The sequence below is a fragment of the Syngnathus floridae genome, chromosome 14 (assembly GCF_059516105.1).
Source record: "Syngnathus floridae isolate MCC-2025c chromosome 14, RoL_Sflo_1.0, whole genome shotgun sequence".
NCBI lineage: Eukaryota > Metazoa > Chordata > Actinopteri > Syngnathiformes > Syngnathidae > Syngnathus > Syngnathus floridae.
Genome location: NC_142426.1, coordinates 2,694,399 through 2,712,787, shown reverse-complemented (window position 1 = coordinate 2,712,787; position 18,389 = coordinate 2,694,399). Strand labels below are relative to the sequence as shown.

General features: G+C 40.7%; 4 protein-coding genes across 4 annotated transcripts; 2 read left to right on the top strand and 2 right to left on the bottom strand.

Moving 5' to 3' along the window:
• Positions 1 to 7: 7 nt before the first annotated feature.
• bpnt2 (3'(2'), 5'-bisphosphate nucleotidase 2) lies at positions 8 to 3,897 on the bottom strand. The gene is made up of 8 exons (XM_088396102.1): positions 3,360 to 3,897; positions 2,901 to 2,973; positions 2,646 to 2,792; positions 2,357 to 2,516; positions 2,149 to 2,244; positions 1,702 to 1,863; positions 1,171 to 1,305; positions 8 to 1,031 (listed from the first exon to the last, which is right to left on the bottom strand). Exons 1-8 carry the CDS (start codon positions 3,476 to 3,478, stop codon positions 892 to 894), a joined length of 1,032 nt encoding a protein of 343 aa, XP_088252228.1. The 5' UTR covers positions 3,479 to 3,897; the 3' UTR covers positions 8 to 891.
• Positions 3,898 to 4,014: 117 nt separating this feature from the next.
• On the bottom strand, positions 4,015 to 10,176 carry dars2 (aspartyl-tRNA synthetase 2, mitochondrial). Its single transcript, XM_088396099.1, has 17 exons — positions 9,750 to 10,176; positions 9,339 to 9,438; positions 9,015 to 9,081; positions 8,800 to 8,901; positions 8,428 to 8,523; positions 8,236 to 8,359; positions 8,068 to 8,114; positions 7,622 to 7,728; positions 7,108 to 7,177; positions 6,832 to 7,011; positions 6,571 to 6,678; positions 6,409 to 6,471; positions 5,844 to 5,996; positions 5,527 to 5,745; positions 5,322 to 5,432; positions 5,115 to 5,190; positions 4,015 to 4,701 (listed from the first exon to the last, which is right to left on the bottom strand). The coding sequence occupies exons 1-17, from the start codon at positions 9,907 to 9,909 to the stop codon at positions 4,490 to 4,492; spliced, it is 1,995 nt and encodes a 664-aa protein (XP_088252225.1). The 5' UTR covers positions 9,910 to 10,176; the 3' UTR covers positions 4,015 to 4,489.
• Positions 10,177 to 10,288: 112 nt separating this feature from the next.
• cryz (crystallin, zeta (quinone reductase)) lies at positions 10,289 to 13,821 on the top strand. Its single transcript, XM_088396103.1, has 8 exons — positions 10,289 to 10,844; positions 11,793 to 11,945; positions 12,144 to 12,307; positions 12,496 to 12,547; positions 12,637 to 12,786; positions 12,967 to 13,068; positions 13,160 to 13,255; positions 13,333 to 13,821. The coding sequence occupies exons 1-8, from the start codon at positions 10,737 to 10,739 to the stop codon at positions 13,492 to 13,494; spliced, it is 987 nt and encodes a 328-aa protein (XP_088252229.1). The 5' UTR covers positions 10,289 to 10,736; the 3' UTR covers positions 13,495 to 13,821.
• A 1,487-nt stretch (positions 13,822 to 15,308) lies between these two features.
• Positions 15,309 to 18,215, top strand: lrrc53 (leucine rich repeat containing 53). The gene is made up of 5 exons (XM_088396535.1): positions 15,309 to 15,473; positions 15,585 to 15,739; positions 15,803 to 15,992; positions 16,066 to 16,258; positions 16,387 to 18,215. Exons 1-5 carry the CDS (start codon positions 15,324 to 15,326, stop codon positions 18,123 to 18,125), a joined length of 2,427 nt encoding a protein of 808 aa, XP_088252661.1. The 5' UTR covers positions 15,309 to 15,323; the 3' UTR covers positions 18,126 to 18,215.
• The last annotated feature ends 174 nt before the right edge of the window (positions 18,216 to 18,389 follow it).

Genomic DNA, 18,389 nt, shown 5'->3' with positions numbered 1-18,389 from the left:
TTGCATGTATTCTCAAACAATTGATTTATTTTGCTTATGCAGATGTTATCATTTTCACACAAACCCTGAAAAAGTACTTTTATTTTGCTGAACTGTTTTGAGTGTACAACATTCAATTTCTTAGAGGTTAGAGAAGATAATCACACACGACATTCTTTTATTTTGAAAACAAATTGAAGACAAAAAGCACTTTTAGATTGACACCAACAAAAAACTCTTGTTCAATGCACAGATTTTCAAAATTGAATGCCATTTAGACAAAAAGTAACAGCGGTGAGAGTAGTACCAGTCATATCCAGTGTTCAATGGAAGTCAAGGGTGTAGCTTTAGGGATGCAACCATTCAAATCAAAATATCACACGAGGGATGCAATGTTTTGCATGGAACAAGGCTAACAGGCTAAAACTAATCGAAAAAGTGACGAAGCACTGCGCAAGGCGTGACTTGCCATCCGTATTCATACAATAAAACCTTGAGGTCATTTTGCCAGCGTGTGCATTGTCAAATTAGGAGGCGACCGAGGGGAAGCACAACATTCGTCATCATGCAAATTCATGGCGGACAAATTCCATCACTAAATCAAGGGAAATACAAAAGAACAATTACGCACTTCTGGTCTTCCAAGACAGAATTTCTGTAACATTTGCTGAACCGTTCAACCCCGATATATGCACATAAACAGTAAGCTGTATCATTGCATGAAGCTACATCTATACACTATATTCATATCGTAAAGCTGCTCACTGCGGCAGCCATGTTGGCTCTTCTGTCTTGTTATTGAATTGTGGCTGAAAGAGGCGTGTCCCCCTCATGAGGTCTGTAATGTTTGTAGTGAAAAATCGCTGGCCATACAAAAGCCTGACCAAATGACCAGTGGCTGTTAGGCTCGAACTAATGATTAGTCTTCCGTTTTGACAGCTTCTTTATTATGGCCTGATGGTCAACACCTACACTGGCCACCAGTCCTCCTTCATTCAGCGGATGCTCACTGTAGTCAATTTCCTCTCCCTCCAGAGTTGTCATGTGGCCACCTACAAAACATGGTGAAATGTGAGTGTATTGTAGAGCCCGTTGGAACACACATTACAGGGTTGGGTGGTGGCCCAAGAACAATGTCTTCACATTGAAGGGTCAAAAAGGTCCATTTTAAAAAAGTAGACTGAAGATTACCGAGTGCCGAAAGTAGTGCTGCACCAGCACATATGTCCCACTTCTTAATAATGGTGATGTGGACGTAAACATCTGCTTGGTCCATGGGCTCTTTATCACCTGAAGGCATCTGCAAGAGTGACAGGACCTTATACCCTGCGGGGAGAAAAGACCACCATGGTTACATATACAATACTTTTATTCATTCATGTAAATTTATGTTCCTAAAGAAGGCCTCTGATGATTTTTCCAAACACAAATACATTAACCAATGGTACAGAGAAGAATATCCCTTGACATATGGTTCTTATACTCAGATTGCCATTATATGATATTGTGAGTAGAATTTTGAGATTTCTTTTTTTTTTTTATATAGTTTCAATTAGGAAAAGTTTAGTTCTTAATACTTTCCAGATGCACTGTATTTTGAGTTTGACGTTGTACATAGACTGCCTGGCAGATAAAAATGGAGGGATTCTTTTTTGATTCGATCCAATACATATTTCATTATTGATGCCAACATAAAGATACATATAACAACACTTTACTCACCTGCTCCTCCTGCTGCTATAATTGTGGTGCTGTTTCCAAAAACATCATGAATGAAGTTTTTAACTTGTCCCGAGTGGGAACGGGACACGATTACTTTAGGAGGGTCCATGTTGTAGGACGAGCGAGGAAACATATTGGTTCCCTCATTCACAGCTGCCCAGGCTGTGAGAGACGGGAGCGGGGTGGGTGGGGTGGTAGTGGGGGGGGGGGGGGGGGGGGGGGGGGGGGGGGATTCAATGAGAAGTTGAAACATTATTTTGTCATCACTCTGTACACACAGGGTTGTTATTCTTGCCTTGGGCGATAAGGTGGAAGAATAAAAAGAAAGCCTCCCTCACTGCTAGTCGTAGGATTGTGTATAATGTCTACCCGCCTCTGGCTGTACCGCACCTCTCAGCTAAGTCAACTTGGATGGGCTGGATGGTTGAATTTCTTCAATACACTTACCAGTGAAGCCAGTGAATGGCTGGTGTATGACACCAATGACTGGTTGACCGCCAACAGCCACACATACCATTGTCGTCACATACTGGACCAGGGTTTCTGGGAAATGGAGGAGAAGTTATTAAAAGTGATGCTAGGATAGCAAACAAAAGACAGGGGTACAGGGACCACAGTTTGAAAAACACGGCTCTAAAACATGAAGATATTGAACCTGTATATTCCTGAGTGGCATCTAAAGGATCGATCCACACAGTGACGCTCTCAGGAGGGACTTCCCTGTGTCCGCCGAGCTTTTCTAGTATGTCTGCTGGAATGTCCTGACTCCACGATAAAGTCTTATCCACAAAGTTGTCATGTTCCTCACTGTTCACCTGGGATAAAAAAAACAATCCAAGTTTACCAATTTCTGTGAAAAAGGAGCAAAATTAATATGACTCTAGTGTTTTTAGTTTCTCCAAGTTTTATATTATAAACAAAACCAAACAAACCAAAAAGCATACCTTGATCTCTGGGAAGGTGTTCTTAATAAGGTTGTACATTTTTCTGTGTGACAGCAAGTCCCCCATGGTAAGAAGCTCAATGGCACCCTCCTTTGTCTTCCCCTTCGATTTCTCCTTCAGACTGTTTTCATCACGTACCTTCTTCACCTATGTAATAAAACACAAAGATGTCCATTATTCTTATCAGAGTCATAACCAACAGTTTAGGTGTAATTTATGTTACTTTGGGGGGGTGGAGTAAAACTTGTTTTTCACCTCTTTGCCTCCAAGAACTGCCGCCTCCACCGATACAGCCAGAAGTTCTCTCAGATTTATGTTGCTCCTCTGGCTGCAAAAAAAAAAAAAAAATACAATAAAATAAGAAAATCATCTCGGCTGCAGAAAAGCTTTCGAACCCAGACTGCAAAAGCACTGTATTTTTTTTTTATAACAACCACTATGAGCTTGCAGGAAATAAACACAAAAAATGTTAATCTGGGGGTGGAACGAACATCCTGGAAAAGACACACCCATCATTTTTGACACGTTTTTATTAATCACACAATTTGAAACAAACGTAGAACATATTAGACATCATTTATTGAGATGTTAACAATAAACATCTCTTGTTAATAGCAAAGAGAGTCAATCTGATCATTCCATCCAGATTTCTTAATCTTAGAATAATACCTTTCGAGTTTTATCCAGCCCTAGTTTGGTGGATACGAGACTCACCTGAAAGCAGCCAGTCTGCTGGAGATGACACCGGCGTAAAGGTGGTAAAAGACGCCGAGTGCTAGAAGGCAGAACACGGCCACACCGAAAGGAGACAAGCGTATACCCATCGGAGACATAATGACCTGTATGCTCTTGATTTATCGGAGAAAACGGAGTAATCCGATCACTAGCTACGTGGCGTGGCTATTGCGGCCGATGCGGAACCTTTATATTAGAAACGAAGGCTCCGTCGCGCATTGACTAAAATTTGGAGGCGAAGTTACTACATACCAAACACAACAAATAAACGGTTAGTGCAGGGCTGCCCAAAGAAGATAAGCGTGTCTTCCATCGATCATTAGTCGTTAAGCAAGATTGCACAGACTAAATTCTCCAAATTTGCGATGGTGTCTTTTGCTGGAATCGACATTCCCGTTGATTTGGCCCTTTAGGAGCCCCTAAAACCGAAAGTAGTAATGGTTTGTGGAGTGACGAATATAAATGTGAACAATCCCGTCTCTGTTCACGCATCCTCCTTTTCAACGTACACCAGGGTCAGCTGACGTAAACATCTTTTCCGGGTTGATACGATGTCGTCATCACTGTGGGACAGCTATAGAATAAACAAACACGCTTCATTATACATTATTTCATAAAAATGTCAAAACCAAGATTGAAATTGAAAAAAAGTCTTTGTACAAATACATACTGCGGTTAACACAAGACCAGAAAAAAAGAGAGACCAGGGTTTAAAATCTTGCATTTTACAAAAATGAAAGAAGAATTTTCAAATTAAATTCACTTTCGTATATCAGGAGAATTTTCAAACTAAATTCACTTTTGTATATCCACATTTGAGTCTCATTGGGGCCCCGGAAAGTCATTGAATTATTATTTCTTTATAGAGTATTCTGTCTGTTCAGGACTCTAAATAAATCTTATTCTTTTACTGTTTGATTTTTTTTTTTTTATGATTATTCTTTCATTACGCGTTTTCGTCCCAGTCATTTTTTGTTTTTGTTTTAAATGAGTATCAGTGACGATACCAGTCTTATATCAAGGTATCGGTGCAGTGAGCGTTTTACCATCATTGTCTTTGTGATTAAAAACAGTGCAGATGGCCTTTATATCTGGAGTGTACGGTCCATCTAGCTTTGTTGTACATCCCCACACTTTTCATCCTGTTCTACTCCGGTCTCTGTTGGCTTGTTGACTGAAATATGGTAGGAATTCAGAACCTCCTCTGACACAAAGTCTGGAGCGCGACTCATAAGGTCATGACCACGAAATGACTTTGGGAAGGCGATGACATCACGTATGCTGGAAGCAGCCACCATGATGGAAACCAGCCGGTCCAAACCTAAAAGAATGCAAGTATTATCATTTCTTTGCATTTCAGTTGTAATACAATATATCCTTAATATTCCTATGGAAAAAAAACATGTATTTTGTTAAAATAACCATACATGCCAAACTTTTTCTTTTCAGTTTTTCTCATTTTGATAGAAATCGTGTTTATATGTTACATTTAAATACTGCAATACAATTCACATGTTAATCCAATTACTTTTATACTCATGTACCTAATGCTTTATTTACATTCTATATATTAAAATAATAATAAACAACCATAAGTCACGTTCCCTCTCCAGTTTCATCCACTGAATAAACAAGTTACTCATTTTTTCAAATGGAAAATAAGGAAAACAAAAACAGTTGAATTGAGGCAAATGCACTTTTTTTTTTAACTTCAAACACTCATCAGAATCTTACCAAGAGCAATACCACCATGTGGCGGCGCGCCAGAGTCCAAAGCCTCAAGCAGGTGAGAAAGAACACTGAGATCCTCCTGAGGAAAAAAATGTCTGAGTTGAGAAGCCTAACAAATGGCTATAATTGTGTGCATTCTACTTCCACAAGTAAAGAAAGAAACTTTTCTATATCAGCTGGATGTGTGCGTATCATTTCCAAATGTATCACCTTGAGGATATTCTTTAAAACGTGGCGTTGCTCTGAAGCCTTGTGGATACGAATTGAACCTCCTCCAATCTCACAGCCGTTCAACACAAGGTCATAGTGTTGGCCACGAACCTGGAATAAAAAATAAATAAAAAAAGTCATCCCTTACAACAAAATGATTTAGCTCCTCATCCATAAATGAAATACAAACACAGCAGTAACCTACTTTTTGTGGCTCCGTGTAAAGCAACTGGGTGTCTTCCGCCGCTGGAGCAGTAAATGGATGATGGGCTGACTCAAGCTCTTCTGGATTGTCTTCTTTAGGCAAGAAGAGAGGGAAATCCACCACCCACAGAAAATGAAAGGCCGATGAGTCACGGACTGTCAAGCCATGAGACTCCAGGAGCTCTGCACACTGCAAACGAAGACTACCAAGCATTGGGCACTGAAAACAAAACAGATACATTACATTTACTTAAAAAAAAAAAAAAAAAGCTTTATACGGCAATAATGTATGTTTTTTATGAGGAACACGTTTCATACCAGAAGTTCACAAGAACCAGCAGCTATCAGTAGGAGGTCGCCTGGTTTGGCGGCAGTCTTCCTCAGTAGAGCATCAGTGTCAGAGGCAGACAAGAATTTCTTCAGAGGAGACTTCAGCGTTCCATCTTCTCTGACCAGCACCACACTCACCTCCTAGAGACCGTAGAACATCGTTGACATGATATCACCATGAATGTGGTTTTACTGGCCTTATTGGTGGCACTGGGATGTGCACACAATCATTCACTTGGGCCTTTTCTATATGAATTTGGCATGCTTTAAATTAGCCGTCATGTGAAAGAAAATGTTTCTTAGAAACATTATTGTCAAATGCCGTTGACATTTTTTCCACTTCAATTGTTAAGTATGATTTACTTTGAGGTCTCCAGTGGAAAACTGATATTGAAAGACATTATTAAGCTATAAGAGAACCAAAACCTCAGTGGATTCATATTATTTTCATCCCCACAATGTGCGCCAAAAGAGATAAAAGCACAATCTATAATAAGCATTTGAAATACTTCAATTATTTTACTACACTACAAAGAAAAAATGATTCACTTACCTGGTTAAAATTAGTCTTAGACGATTGTTTCAATTCTTCTAAATCTTTCCCAGTAAAAAGTTCCTGAAATGAATAAAAAAAAAAAAAAAAGTATGAACATTGTAAAGACAACAATAATAGGAATTTGTTACTTTCTACCAAAAGAGAGAGGTTTGCTCTTACACTTCCACTGGGGACACAGATGGCCAAAACTGAGCTTCCTGGTTTGCTAACAGCTGATTTGAAGAAACCAATATCTGTGGAGAGGAAAATATCTCTGAGGTCCATCAGCTGAATACAAAGGAATGACAGAGGTTCAATGTTAGTTGTGCAGGATGAACATCTTTGGAAAGACTAAACCAGCCTTTTTTTTGTGTGTGTGTCTGAAGGCAATGAAAACATAAAATCCAGGTCAATATTATTGCTTATTATGTGATATCACACCTTCATGTCAAATCTTGTATCCGGTTTGTCCACCCCATAGTCCCTCATGGCCTCTTTGTATGTCATGGTTGGGAAAGGAACCATGAGAGGGCCTTTCTCTGTAGGCCACGAGTATTTCAACAAACCTTCCACGAGGGACATGATGCCCGTCTGATCCACAAAAGACATTTCGATATCAACCTGTAGAGTCACAACAACAATAAGGCTGAGAAAAAAATATATATATACAGAAGTCACTGTTATGGAGACATACTATGTAGAAGGGCAAGAAGTTACCTGGGTGAACTCAGGCTGCCGATCTGGTTTGGAGCCTTCGTCTCGATAGCAGCGAGCAACCTGGAAGTACCTGGGGGCAGTAATGATGGCCATTTCATTTCATTTGATTTGTACGAGCAAATATTAGAAGAAAAAATACTTACACTGTACCAGTCAAAAGTTTAGAGTTGATTTTAAATTCAGTACAAACTCTAGCAAGACTGTGAACTGAAAGTCATTCCAGGTCATAAACAATCTTACGCATTACAAAACTCATACCAAGAAGTTTATTATGTGGACTAAATGTGCCTACTGTGAAGAATCTAAATTACGGAACATATTATGTTTTGATCTTGTTTCGTGATTACCAAATAATTCCATATTTCTTCATAATATCAATGACTTAACTATTAATATTCAATTAAAGAACTATTGAAATAATAAAATTTAAAAAAAAAAACACTGAATTACAGGGTGCTTCCAAACTTTTGACTGCTACTGTGGGCCATGAAAATAATTAACTGCATGGTCCCACCTGTCAATTCCGGCCACCATTAGAAGCTGCTTGAACTGCTGTGGACTTTGAGGGAGGGCATAGAAACGACCCGGGTCTCTGGATGGAACCACAAACTCTTTGGCTCCCTGATACCAGCAGAAACAGTTGGATGCCTCAAGATTTGTAAGGTAACAAATGTGGCAAAACTGCAGATTACCATTGTTGCATTTGGGCATTGTGCTTGACTTGGTCACTATCTGGTACGTAAAGCTTTTAGCTCAATGAGGCTGTTCTATGGAAGGGTGATTTCACTCTTCACCTAAATGGCTTCGAATCGAGATAATGGCTGTCTGTCAAGCTTGCATTCTGTGATCTTATGTTCTATTTCTGTTATGGTAACACTGGTTTCACTGGCTGTACCAGCATTGTCTGCTTCTGGGCCATATGAAAATATGGACAGGAGGGTAAAGCAAACTTGTACTTACCCCTGGCGTTCTTTTAAACAATGTCGGTGTTTCTACATCAACAAAATCTAAAAAGACAAAAGTAGAAAAAAAAAAAGGCATTTAAGGGAATGGATGGATGGACGGACGGACAGACGTCTGCTTGTTTTTTCATGCGTGCAAAGAACGTATAACAGTCATTTTCCATACCGTGTACATTACAAAGATATTCCCTCATCTTCATCACGAGTTGGGACCTCAGTCGGAGGATCTTCTGTAAGCGAGACGACCTCAGGTCTAGATAACGAAACTGCATGCGTAAAGACTCTGATTTCTGGGGAACAGACAACACAGCGACATTAACATCATTAACAGTGCGAGGAGCAATGTGTAGTCACTTACTTTAACAAAGTCTTTGATTTCAAACGGCAACTTCTGGCACATATTGAAAACTTCCACATGCTCAGCAAGGACTTCAATGTCACCAGTTGGCATCCCCTGGCATAACCACAACATGTTATGGTTAAAACCAGTGAATGATTCTTGTAGGTTTTTGGGAGGAGCCAGTAGCTCATGTATATGGATTTGAAAACAACACATTTGTGTCTGGAGAGATGTTGAGAAGACTTGAGGTGGCCTTGGGTACCCAACAAAACTCGGAGTACATGTTTAAAGGACCCATCACACTGATGTCTCTCCTTGCATGCCTGCTGTGTGATGTGCATCAAAAACATACGGAACATGAGATGATTGAATCCAGTCCATTTAGCGCACCTTGTTTTCATGTCCCGCTGGCCGTTGCCGAACTGTCCCAGTAACCTTGATGACAGACTCAGCTGTGAGATTACACAGTACTTCTTTAAGATGGTGTGCACTCTACAAACAAGAGAAGACTTGTTTTTGTTTTTTCAAGTAGCAGATAGCAGGAATCTAAAGGCCACCTGCAGACAATGATGACAATACCAAATAAGATCACGGTGAATACTTACTTCCTGCTGAGGTATAAGTACTTGGGTGAGGCCACTGAAGTCTCGGAGAATGACAAACAGGTCCTGTCTGTGGAAGATAATTGTTGCAATTGTCACAGTAGGAAAAAAAACATTTATATGCCCACTTACATGCACCTTTTTCTTGTGCTTACTTAAAAGGGCCCTGACATGAAATTCTCAAAATATGCATCCCAGCCCACCCTGACTATGTCTCCAAAGTTGTGAGAAAAACGACCCATGTTTCCCTTGGCTATAGCTGCAATTTTATGGATTGAACTCCATACAGAGTTTGTGTTAACTTAGATAATAATAATAATAAAGCACCTCAGGTATTGGACCCATCCACACAATGTGACCTTGTCACCAACATGCTCAGATCTTAGTTGTCCACAGGTATGACTCCTAAAAGACAAAGAGCTGCTCCCTGAGGATTAAAAAAAAAGTGATAGTGACTGTTGACACACTTATTACATTTTTATTTCTATTAAACAGCTACTGAAGTCCAAATGGTTATATCAGACTATGCAAATGTATTTGGCCAAGCACCAAATATGTTCTTTTATCAAAACTATTACCCAGTTATCTCTTTATTATTATCAAAACAACAAGGAAGAAAAACTAAAATAACAATCGGAAAAAAATGCTACTGACAATTGCATTAGCTGTGGATGCACTACAGCTAAATCAGATTGCTTGTGCCAGACCCCAATTAACATGACACGCGATGGAGGCTACCTGTCAAACGGGAATTGTCAGGACAGCTCAGGTGTCTGACTTGTGGTCTCCGAATGAGCTTTCTTTGACTTGAAGATGAAGTTAAGTGCCGATAAGAAACTCCACGAGCTCCAAGTACACAGAGTGTTATCCGCACCATGTATCTGCACGTTGTTGCCATTGTGTCGTTATTTCATTAAACTACATTAAGATGATTTTATGCGTGGGAGGTTCCTCGTTGCTAGAACAAGTCATGCAAAAATGAGTCTGCCTCTCGAGGAAAAAGAACAACAATAGAAAAATAAAAAGCTGGACAAACTGCTCGCTAACAAACTTTTGTCCATTTTCATTCAATCAAATTCAGCGTACGCTCCTTTCAATACACATTTAAGGACACCGGAAGACGGAAGAGAGATCGGTCGGTTGAATTACTTCCTGTCTCATGCCGGATATATATCTGAAAGGTAATGGTAACCGTCTGGTGGTTGACGCCAGATGGCAGCCGTCTTACGTTGCCACTATGATTGGCTTTCTACACTTTCCAGTGCGTATGTTAGTAATGTGCATTCCAGTTCTTTTGAGTAAACTGAAACTTTAGAATCAGTTCAATCGTTCAACGAATCGTTCGCAAACATTAGTTAGTCCAATGTCTCCTCTTCTGGAGTGCATTCGCAAATACACCAACAGCGCCTCCAAATGGCTACAAGTGCGTTTTTATATTTTTTATTTTTATTAGACAGCATCTTAATAGTTTAACCAGTGACAACAACAACGTTTGCAACAAATAATGCATTCAAGACGTTTTGTTGTACTATACCAAATTTGGTTCTTCTACAGACACCTATAGTCTTTGTCCGTCGGGTAGCGCTCATATGTACCTGAAATGCTTGAGGCTCAATTTGATCAAGCGAGAACGGTCAATAGTACGACAGCAGCAGTAATCCGAAAGTCAATTTTACGGCAGTAATAGTAGTCGTCGTCATACTAGAGGAAGTAGAAGAGTACAGGATGTCGGACTTCAAATTGATGAGGGCAATCCGAGTGAGTGGCTTCGGACCTCCATCTGTCCTTAAACTGGGCACCAATGTGAAAGTTCAACTGCCTGGAAGGGGAGAAGTAAGTCCGAGCAGAGCTCACGCAGCTTTAAATTTGCAAAAAGTTCTCACCCATGGGAGGTGCACTCTTTTAAAGCATGCAAATGGACAGTAGGAGGGTGACCAGATTTGGGTTGCTGAGGACACTTCATATCTTCGAGGACGCCTTGGGGGTGGGCTGCTGAGAGAAATTCTTTTTTTTTTTTTTTTGGAAGCGGGTGCCTGCCTTACACGTTAGGCACTCAGCTTCATATGCATAACGGCCCTGGCGAAAGCACACAATTTTTATTTTTAATTCCTCCGTAAAAGTGCATTTTCGTTTCGGCATTGGACGTCTGGTCACCCTAACAGTAGTATTACAAAGCAAGCTACAAAATACTCTGACTGCTTTGTAATGTAAAGTACTAATACAGTGCGTTTTGCATATGCAAAACATGTTTACATTGTGTCTTAAATTTGGAGGACTGTTTCTTTTTAACTCGGTCAGTGTGTTCAAGCAGCTATATAAATTATAATAAATGAATAAAATGTACAAAAACCTTGTAAAGTACTGCAACAGTCCACTAGTAATTGTTTTTCCGTTATTACATGAGCACTACTGAGAAGGAAGTTGAAAGTCCATTTTATGATTGGTTTAATGTTTAATATATTTTCTTACATACAGGAGTCTATTTTCAAATACTATACCATTAATAAACCTGTAAAAGAGAATAACAATTTCTCTAAAAAGAAATTAAAATTCACTGATCCCCACGGGAGGGGGGGGAACAACATCCAAAATTATCTTAAAACTTGTAATAATTGCTATAATAATATAATAATCCAGGTAATAATTGCTCAAATTATTTTTTATACATTCATAGCATAATATAAAAAAATGATATAATATGTAATCCTTTTGAATCATACAATTTTCTGAAATTGCCTTTCTATAGTTTTACACACTTTTGTCCATGCATGTGGTTTGTAGGTATTAATCCGTGTCCATGCATGTGGAGTGAACCCTGTGGAAACGTACATCCGAGCTGGGACCTTCAGCCGAAAACCATCACTTCCGTACACACCTGGCTCCGACATAGCCGGCGTCGTGGAAAGTGTCGGCGAGGGGGTCACAGGAGTGAAGGTTGATGAACACATCACTATTACACTTGATACTGACCACATGCCAAATACATGTTCATCATCAGTGTCAAAGTGGTGGGAACATGTAGCTAAACTGATCCATTTTCAAATCAAATGTATTCAAATGAAAACTGACACAATGCTATCATTTGAGAAGCCTAATGGACTATAAGTATTTTCCTCTACGATTGCTTTCCAGGCAGGAGATCGTGTTTTTACTACATCTACCCAGTCTGGAGGCTATGCAGAATTTGCTGTCGCCACAGATGAGAATGTCCACAAGCTACCTGATACTTTAGATTTCTGCCAGGGAGCAGCCATCGGCATCCCGTATTTCACTGCCTACAGAGCTTTGGTTCACAAGTGAGACACAGCTACAACATATTTTTTTATTATGACTAAATTGTCAATATGGGCCTGGCTATTTGCTGGCACCCACCTCTCGCCCAAAGTCAGCCGGGATGGATCACAGCTTACCTGCAACCCACATCAAGACAAATGAATGGATTTCAACCCCAGTTGACAAATGAAATGAATTGCATTTTTTGCAGGGCCCATGTAAAGGCTGGAGAGACCGTCCTCGTCCATGGAGCCAGTGGAGGGGTCAGAGTCAAATTTGAACATGCATGATTTAGTTTAAAAAACAAAACAAAAAAAAAACTTTAACAAAAGATCCTTATTTGGGCTGATAGGTTGGTCTGGCAACTTGTCAGCTGGCCCATATGCTGGGCCTCAGGGTAATGGGGACTGCCGGGACCAAAGCGGGAATGGAGCTTGCGACCCAAAATGGAGCTCACCTGATGTTTAATCACAAGGAGGAGGACTATGTTGTCAAAATAATGGTACTGTCACATGCACATTGATTAAAAAAAAAAAAATGCATAACATTATTATTTGATGTTTAGAGAAAAAAAATGTCTCTGACCTTCGTAATTATGGGATCCAGTCGGACAGTTTGGCGGGCAGAATTCGGCCCACAGGCCGCAAGTTGATGCACTATGTTGTTTGTTATGTTGTTGCAGGATGCCACAGAAGGCCGTGGAGTGGATGTGATTGTGGAGATGTTGGCTAATGTCAACCTCAACAACGATCTCCACATGATGGCATCTGGAGGACGTGTTGCCGTGAGTATCAGCGGTCGTCACAGCACTACCCGTAGCTCGCAGAAGCCTTTCCGCTACATATACAACCATGTTCTCTTGTTCTCCTCTTTAGATTGTCGGCTCCAGAGGCTCCGTTGAAATGAACCCCAGGGCCACAATGTCAAAAGAGAGCAGCATCATAGGGGTTGCCCTCTTCTCTGCCACACCGGTAAACATTCATCAGATGAAACATCAAATGTCAGTTTAGGTTCAAAATACAATCAACAGCTTTTTGTTCTTACTCAGGCGGAGACGAAGGAGTGTGCTGCTTTCCTCTTTCGTGGGATGGAAGCCGGTTGGCTGCGTCCGGTTGTCGGTGATCAATATCCACTGGACAAGGCCGCTCAGGCCCACCATGATATTATCGAATCTCAAGGGGCCACTGGGAAGATTGTGCTGACCATGTGATCACAATTATAGGAAAGGGGTTTAATTGCATCATAAATCAAGTGATGTGTTATTTCAAGATATACTGAACTGTTCGTTGAGATTCTCCCATATTTTTGCAGATTCATATTTTAAGGCTTGATTTTAAAGAAAATTGGGGGAAATAAATTTGGAAGTTATGCTGATGAAGTCATTCTTTTTCATCAGTGCTTGATAGCGCTAATTGATACTCTTTTCTGTAATAGAAATGTTTAACGGTTTTTATAATCAAACTGCCATATTAATGTTTTGACGGTAGAACATTTTCACTCATCTGCAACAAGTACCAACAATAAAATATGAAACTGCCTTTTGCGGTCATTGCATTTATGTATCTTCTCAATAAATGTTAGCATGAAAAACGGTTTTGCTTTCTTATGTCAGACACAATATCCTCTCCTCTCGTGTCCTCTCGGGTGACATTTGGTGGCATTGAGTGTGCGCCGCCCGCAGTAGTTGAGGTAACCTAAGCTACACACAAACAGTGACAACACAGAATTGAATTGATTGTGCAATCGCTTCTTTACTAATCTTTAGTGATAGATAGTCTCGTTATTGCTTAATGTCAGCTATGCCGTCTCATTATCAGGTGAGTTTCTTTGCGTATCTTTCCCATAATAACTGAATATAATGTCCTGAAACAAAACAAATCAAATGTACAATTATAGAAGATATAGTCAATATATGTTTGTAAACATGAGGTTATGAATCATGAAGCTCAAAAGTAGGTGCTCCATTTCCCTTAATGTAACGTAATAGTGTTTATGTTCTTATTTCAATATGACTCCATGAGTCCAATGATCCTGGGAGCAAAATTGTCTGGGGCTTTATGCATATTGTCTTTTTGAACAGTTTGTCTTATTTTTGGGGGGGTGCAACTTTATCTGTAGAAAGTGTTTCTGTGAGTGATTTGGAATTGACTCCCCAAAACACTTAGTGATCTGAGGCACTTCATTCCAGCTAAAAGTAATAAGCCCTGCTAGTGCTGCTGGGAATTTCAAAGCTAATAATGCTGTTGGTATATTTATTGTAATCAAAATTCATTCTCACCAATTTTGTCCCCACTCAGCCTCATTGGGAACTGGAATGAACAGTGCAAAGGAACAAAAAAAGGCCATGCTTGTGTTGACAATAATGGCACTGTATTAGAGTGCAGCCTGATTAACAAAATGTTACCTGGCCACCCCAGCCCGAACATCCACTGTAATGCAACATGACAAGTAAGTGTCCTGTCATCATCCAAAACACCATTCAAATGTTTTGCAAACCACTGAGTATTGTTGCAATCCATCGGTTTATTATTCATTCTCGGAAGGCAATCTCCCACATAATTGAAATGGAATATTTCCAGGAACTATCTTGCTATCTTACTCATCATTGTCCAGCGGTGCATCCCTGTATCATCATGCCCTGCTTCGTGTATGGTTTGTTCTGACAATGCTGTCATCTGTCACAGACTGGCTTATATTATAGGTACTGCACATGCAACTATTTCTCCCCTTAATAAATGCCGCAAATATTTGGGTGCATAGTTACAGAAGAGTCCTAAAATAGCAAATGTATGACCAGATGCTCCAGATACGACCGAGGCGCTACTTCTTACACAAGGCTCCATCACCACTGTCCAGTCTGCCCCATTGTCTGTCCTCAGCAACATCACTGTCATAGGTAACATTCTTTTATTTCTGTTAAATATTCCCAAATTGGGAATTTACAAGATTTTAACATCCGTACGTACATTTGAAATGTTTTCCTCCTCTACAATAGTGGTCTGTCATCCAATAGGTCTTAGCCATAATCGCATTTCTGTGATGGCTGAACGATCCTTCAGAAATCTGCCCTTCCTGCATACCTTACTGCTGGACCACAACCTCCTCACCAGTCAGGCCTTGCAGGATGATGCTCTGTCCAACCTTTCTCATCTCCAGGTGCTTGCATTGGGCCACAACCTTATCAGCCAGGTGAGTCTCTCCCCATCATCCTTCAATGACTTGATAAGAAAACCAAAATAAAATGTGTAGCTCAGACTGAGTTGGAGAGTGAATCAGAAAATCTTTAGAATTGATTTCCAGATCCAAGCTGACTGGTTCAAAGGTACCACAGCACTTAGGACCCTAAACCTGGAGGGAAACAGGATCACCAGTTTAGATCCTGGTTCACTACCTCTCAATGATCTGGAGAATCTGGATCTGTCTGATAACTTCATACAGAGCCTGGACATAAACAGGTTAGTGCATATTTTTTAGAAGTTCCATATAAATGGCACCAACAAATATGATCCTTTATGTAGCTTCCATGGTTTGGTCCACCTTCGAAACTTGGACATATCCAGGAATCGTCTCAGTTCAGCTCCTTCTCAGGCTTTTTCCTACCTCAGCTGGTTGACCAACCTCAATCTTGATCTCAACTCGTGGAATTGTTCTTGTCAGCTACTGGATCTAGCTGCCTTCCTTTCAGCCTTCATCCAACAACCTGACAAAGTAGGAACTCGGAATCTGGTCCACACAAAAAATATCTTACAAGCTGGCTCAATTTCTCTACCGTTGCCCACAGACACTGTATAACGGACGCAAGATGGTATGTGTAAGCGTTGACAATCCGGCTGTAACAACAGTGTTGGAGCTGACTGATGCCAACTGTGTCCCATCCAATCAAAACATCACAGTGCAGATAGAGACCAGAGATAGTGTGACACCTCAAGTGTATGCTCGCCATTTGGCCATTACAGCTGTCCTCTGCTTTGTTGGTGAGTAAGTCACACCAAAATTACAAAAATACTACAACCTTAATTAAGGGCTCCATTAACATGTCACACAATTGTAAAAAAAAAAAAATCAAACTGGTAGATAATGTCATTCTGTTGCTGTTTATCAGGTGGCATTGGCTTAACACTCCTGGTAGTCCTGATCTACTATCAAGTTTCTCGCAGACAAAAAAGAAAAGAAATTCCAAAACAGCGGGACCCGGAAGAAGGCAGCGGACCAGTGAGCAACTTTACTGCTAAACATCATGATGTCGCTGAGAAGCCAAGGGAATTATTTTTGCAAGCCCACCACCTTTTGGACAATGAAAGCATACCATGGGACTCAAGGACAGAGAACTATAGAAGCCAATTTCATAATAGAGTTGAAGATGACGTCATGTGTCCAGATTGCAAGGTCCAAGGATTAAAACTAAATCGGTGGGACAACAGGATGAATGGGGTCATGGAGGGAGACAGGAGACTGAGCCAGCAAGACATTTTGGGTCGAGACATTCCTCACAACGTTCTCTCTCGTGATAGCTGCAGATCTTCATCTCATCAACGAAAACACAATTTCATCCCTACACCAGAAGCCCTTGCGGCTTTTTATGCAAATAATGAGATGGGGGTTGAGAGAAGGCAACCTGCAATATTGCATTGTAACAGTTGCCACCAGACATTCAATATGAACGAAAGTAAGAATCACCCTCATGTGAGAGACACTTCAGTTTCTCACGTCAACAATAGAAGGAGGATTTCTGACTACGACCGGTTTGATGCAATGAATAACACGAGCATTCGAAAGCAAAGAAGAAATGTAACCTTCAATACTGAAAGAAGGGATCAAGGAAGGTCAAGGAAGACCGATGCGGCGAAAAAGTCCAGGAACATGGCGAGAGGAACAGAAAAGAACCACAAAGGAAAGCTACACTTACCCTTTGGAAAGACAAAAGTCCATCCAAAAAGGAAACCTGAGCAGGATAGGCACAACTCCAAGAGGAAGAAAGACAGAAAGCAGAGTGAAGGCAAAGAAAGCTCAGGTGAACAATCAAAAAGAAGCAGCAAGAAAGCATCAGAGAGTGATGGAGTGCATGATGGTGAGAATAAGAAGGATGGAGGAAAAGATCAGAAGGTCAGTCGTCTTTCCCTCCAGGAAGAAAATCTTTTCATCAACACCACAACCTCAGCGGGTGGCTCACTGCTACCTCCTGCTCCTACGTCACCTAGGATGGTAGGTAGTAGGTCCATGTCTTTAAGTGGAGCTTCAAATAGTTTGCAAGAAGGCTTCATATCCCCTGGGACACCTCTTCTAGCAAATGCAGAAAATGCAAATCCTTTGCAGACTATTTCACTTCACGCTTCCCTGCCTGGAGGAGTTCAACCCAACGTATCAGTCAATTCTTCTCTTAACCCAATTCTCTCCCAAAGTCCACTTGACAGCTCTACTCTTGAACCAAGAGTGAAGTCAGACCCAAGGCTAGATGAAGGCTTTTGCACTGGTGATAGACAATCTCCTCTAACCTCTGGATCTGAATTGCCATTAACGGCATCTCAAAGTTTCGATCGTTTTAAGACCGAGAATGGGACTGCAACAGGTTGTCTGCTAGACAGCAAATTTGTCGGTGGAAGGCCTGAAACTGAAGTTCAAGCCGTGTCTGGAGTAAGCACGCTGGCGGCAGATGTCTTTCCAGAAGGTGCATCCACACAGAGCACATCGTCATCAGGCAGTGCAAAAGCCACCTCTCCTCTGCTGCAGCAGGAGTACCTGGAAGAGGAAAGTGGCTCCTCTTCAAGGAGGAAGTTGAGGCTGGTGCTCCCTGAGAAAACTTCCAGCCGAGAACCCACAGCACTAGAAAAGAAGATCCGGTAGTTGCTCAAACCTTGAGAAAGATACAGAAAAGATCATCAAAATGCTCAGAAAGAACATTTAAAATCAAGATTTTAAGTGGTGTTGAGTACCAACCACTTCAAGGTATTATTAGAGAGGATCTTATTTAGAATTGATTTTGTAATATTTCTTATATTTCTCCCCGAATACGTTTCCTAAAAACAACAGGGAAGAATGGGGAGGAGGGACCTGCACGTAATTGCTATTCATCTGGGGCACTCCACATACCTGATGGATGGATGGATT

What these genes read in the sequence shown, in the direction of transcription:
- bpnt2 (XM_088396102.1), bottom strand. Translation starts at nt 3,478, where the DNA reads ATGTCTCCGATGGGTATACGCTTGTCTCCTTTCGGTGTGGCCGTGTTC. An exon ending in CAGTTCTTGGAGGCAAAGAG is followed by an intron (nt 2,793 to 2,900) that starts GTGAAAAACAAG and finishes TTTATTACATAG; the next exon opens with GTGAAGAAGGTACGTGATGA. An exon ending in TGCCACTCAGGAATATACAG is followed by an intron (nt 2,245 to 2,356) that starts GTTCAATATCTT and finishes TCCATTTCCCAG; the next exon opens with AAACCCTGGTCCAGTATGTG.
- dars2 (XM_088396099.1), bottom strand. Translation starts at nt 9,909, where the DNA reads ATGGCAACAACGTGCAGATACATGGTGCGGATAACACTCTGTGTACTT. An exon ending in GGATGGGTCCAATACCTGAG is followed by an intron (nt 9,082 to 9,338) that starts GTGCTTTATTAT and finishes TATCTTCCACAG; the next exon opens with ACAGGACCTGTTTGTCATTC. An exon ending in CTAAGACTAATTTTAACCAG is followed by an intron (nt 5,997 to 6,408) that starts GTAAGTGAATCA and finishes TACGGTCTCTAG; the next exon opens with GAGGTGAGTGTGGTGCTGGT.
- cryz (XM_088396103.1), top strand. Translation starts at nt 10,737, where the DNA reads ATGTCGGACTTCAAATTGATGAGGGCAATCCGAGTGAGTGGCTTCGGA. An exon ending in TACAGAGCTTTGGTTCACAA is followed by an intron (nt 12,308 to 12,495) that starts GTGAGACACAGC and finishes CATTTTTTGCAG; the next exon opens with GGCCCATGTAAAGGCTGGAG. An exon ending in ACTATGTTGTCAAAATAATG is followed by an intron (nt 12,787 to 12,966) that starts GTACTGTCACAT and finishes ATGTTGTTGCAG; the next exon opens with GATGCCACAGAAGGCCGTGG.
- lrrc53 (XM_088396535.1), top strand. Translation starts at nt 15,324, where the DNA reads ATGGCTGAACGATCCTTCAGAAATCTGCCCTTCCTGCATACCTTACTG. An exon ending in GCCACAACCTTATCAGCCAG is followed by an intron (nt 15,474 to 15,584) that starts GTGAGTCTCTCC and finishes ATTGATTTCCAG; the next exon opens with ATCCAAGCTGACTGGTTCAA. An exon ending in AGCTGTCCTCTGCTTTGTTG is followed by an intron (nt 16,259 to 16,386) that starts GTGAGTAAGTCA and finishes GCTGTTTATCAG; the next exon opens with GTGGCATTGGCTTAACACTC.